Source organism: Phocoena sinus, chromosome 5, assembly GCF_008692025.1.
Source record: "Phocoena sinus isolate mPhoSin1 chromosome 5, mPhoSin1.pri, whole genome shotgun sequence".
Classification (NCBI taxonomy): Eukaryota; Metazoa; Chordata; class Mammalia; order Artiodactyla; family Phocoenidae; genus Phocoena; species Phocoena sinus.
In genome coordinates this window covers 98,343,642-98,345,572 of record NC_045767.1, presented here as the reverse complement: position 1 = coordinate 98,345,572, position 1,931 = coordinate 98,343,642, and the positions used below count along the sequence as shown (strand labels likewise).

The following is a 1,931-nucleotide window of genomic DNA, read 5'->3' as shown; positions in this document are numbered from 1 at the left end:
CAATTTTTCTGTGATACAGACTGCCAGAGTGCTCTGTGAAGAATCTTTTTTTCCCATTCCTACCATGTCGGGGTGAGAAGAGAGGAAAGGGTGGCAAGGGGCCAGTGTACTAATAGGCAATTCGGGTGATGCCCTGTGCTCCACTTCCTTTCTGTAGGCATTTCTTTTGGCAGCTGCAGCAGCTTGATTGGGGGAGAAAGAGGCAGCCCACCAATCACCTCTTCTTTAGGCCCTATTTTTTGCGTTCATAGAAGAGATCTGTCTTAGAGCTCCCAAAACTGACAATCTTTGGGCAAGCATCTCTGTCTTTCTCCTGGATGGTGCACTCCTTACAAAAATAGGCATCTGAGACTCTGGGGCCTCCACGGATCACACAGCGTCCCTGGTAAGAGCCATAGTTACATTCATCACACATGTGCACCAGGGTGCAGGGACACACGTAGGAGTCACAGATCACACACTTGCCATCCCATCTTTCACACAGTCTTCCAAGGGCAACACCAGCCTGCTTGTGGCAAAAGATCAAGTCTGGGTGATGTTTAGCCATAGCTCCCTCTATGCCACCCCATGATTATTTTCTAAAAGACACTCACCAAGTGAGAAATCTTCCCTGATTTTGTCACAGCCGACAGTCTCTGTTGAAGAAAGATTCTCATCTTTGTTATCAAGGGAATAGTGCAAAGGATATGAACACTGATAGAACTTCATAAGAGCAGCTGAACTTGGTATCTTGTGATGCCTAGTCTAAATCCATGGTTACTAATTTTTCAGTTTTGTGAGTAGCACATTCACTCACAGTTCTTCACATGTTGATAAAGCCTCTAGTATTACCTCCTGCCTCTCCCTGCATGTGAACACTTTATTGGAAGGAAAGGAGCTAACCTTAAGCTGGTGTAGACCAAGTTCTTGGCTGAGGCCCCTATAACAAGACAGATTAACAAGAAAAAAGCATACAAATGTATTTAATATAACTTTTACATGACACGAGAGCCTTAATAAGGAAACAAAGACCTGAAGAAGCGATTAAACCGGAGTGTTTTCACGCTAGGTTTGATGAAGTGTGGAGAGTCGTGGAAAAATGCGATAGGATAACAGAGTATGAGCTAAGGGTAGTACACGGGAAAAGAGCAAGGCCTGTTCAGATTCCTTTCAGCATCCTTCCACCTTGGAAATAAGGATGTTCCTTTCCTCCCTGCATAGGGAGGGCCCCTCTCCCATAAGGGTTTTGTGACCTACTTCAGGGGAAGTTCAGAAAGTCCTTCCTGCATGTGACATTTCTTAAATTTTTTTCAGTTTATGCCAAGGTGCCATATCTTGGGGTAGGTTATCCTGAACACCATCAATGTTGTGAGTACACATCCAGGAAACTCATTAGCTTCAATTGTACTTGATACTTTCCTTCTTGGGTTTCCTTACTCATCCTTCCGAAGTTCTCCCAGCAGGTATGACCTTCTCCAATTTAAGAAATTCATAATGAATAAGTAGCAGATATAGTAAGCCGCAAATGGTAATATTTTCTCCTAGGCTTGTGAATTCAATGCTTTGAGAACATAATTTTCCCTACAAAAAAGTTGGAGATGGGGTTTAGAGTCTTTAGCCTCTTGTATCTTTAAAATTAAAGATTTTTAAAAATTTAAATTAAATTAAAAAGCAACATATTTCATTGTAAAAATATTAGAAATGACAGATAAAGAGAATAAGGAAAAAATCCATCTTTAACTGCCACCACTGTCCTACACAAAAATAATTACTATCATCATATCTGTGTATATTTTTATGACCTTTTCTCTATAGGTATAAATATGCCTATATAAATAATTTCTCAAGGTTGCAGTAATAGTATAGACACAATTTCATGTTTTCTTTTGCTTTTACATTTTATAAACTCTTTTCCATGTTTTTTACATAATATTCATAGTTATTATTTTAGT

General features: G+C 39.9%; 1 protein-coding gene across 1 annotated transcript; it reads right to left on the bottom strand.

Annotated features, from left to right (window-relative positions):
* Nucleotides 1-232: 232 nt before the first annotated feature.
* Nucleotides 233-547, bottom strand: LOC116754495 (PHD finger-like domain-containing protein 5A). The gene has a single exon (XM_032633182.1). It carries the CDS (start codon nucleotides 545-547, stop codon nucleotides 233-235), a length of 315 nt encoding a protein of 104 aa, XP_032489073.1.
* Between the last annotated feature and the right edge of the window lie 1,384 nt (nucleotides 548-1,931).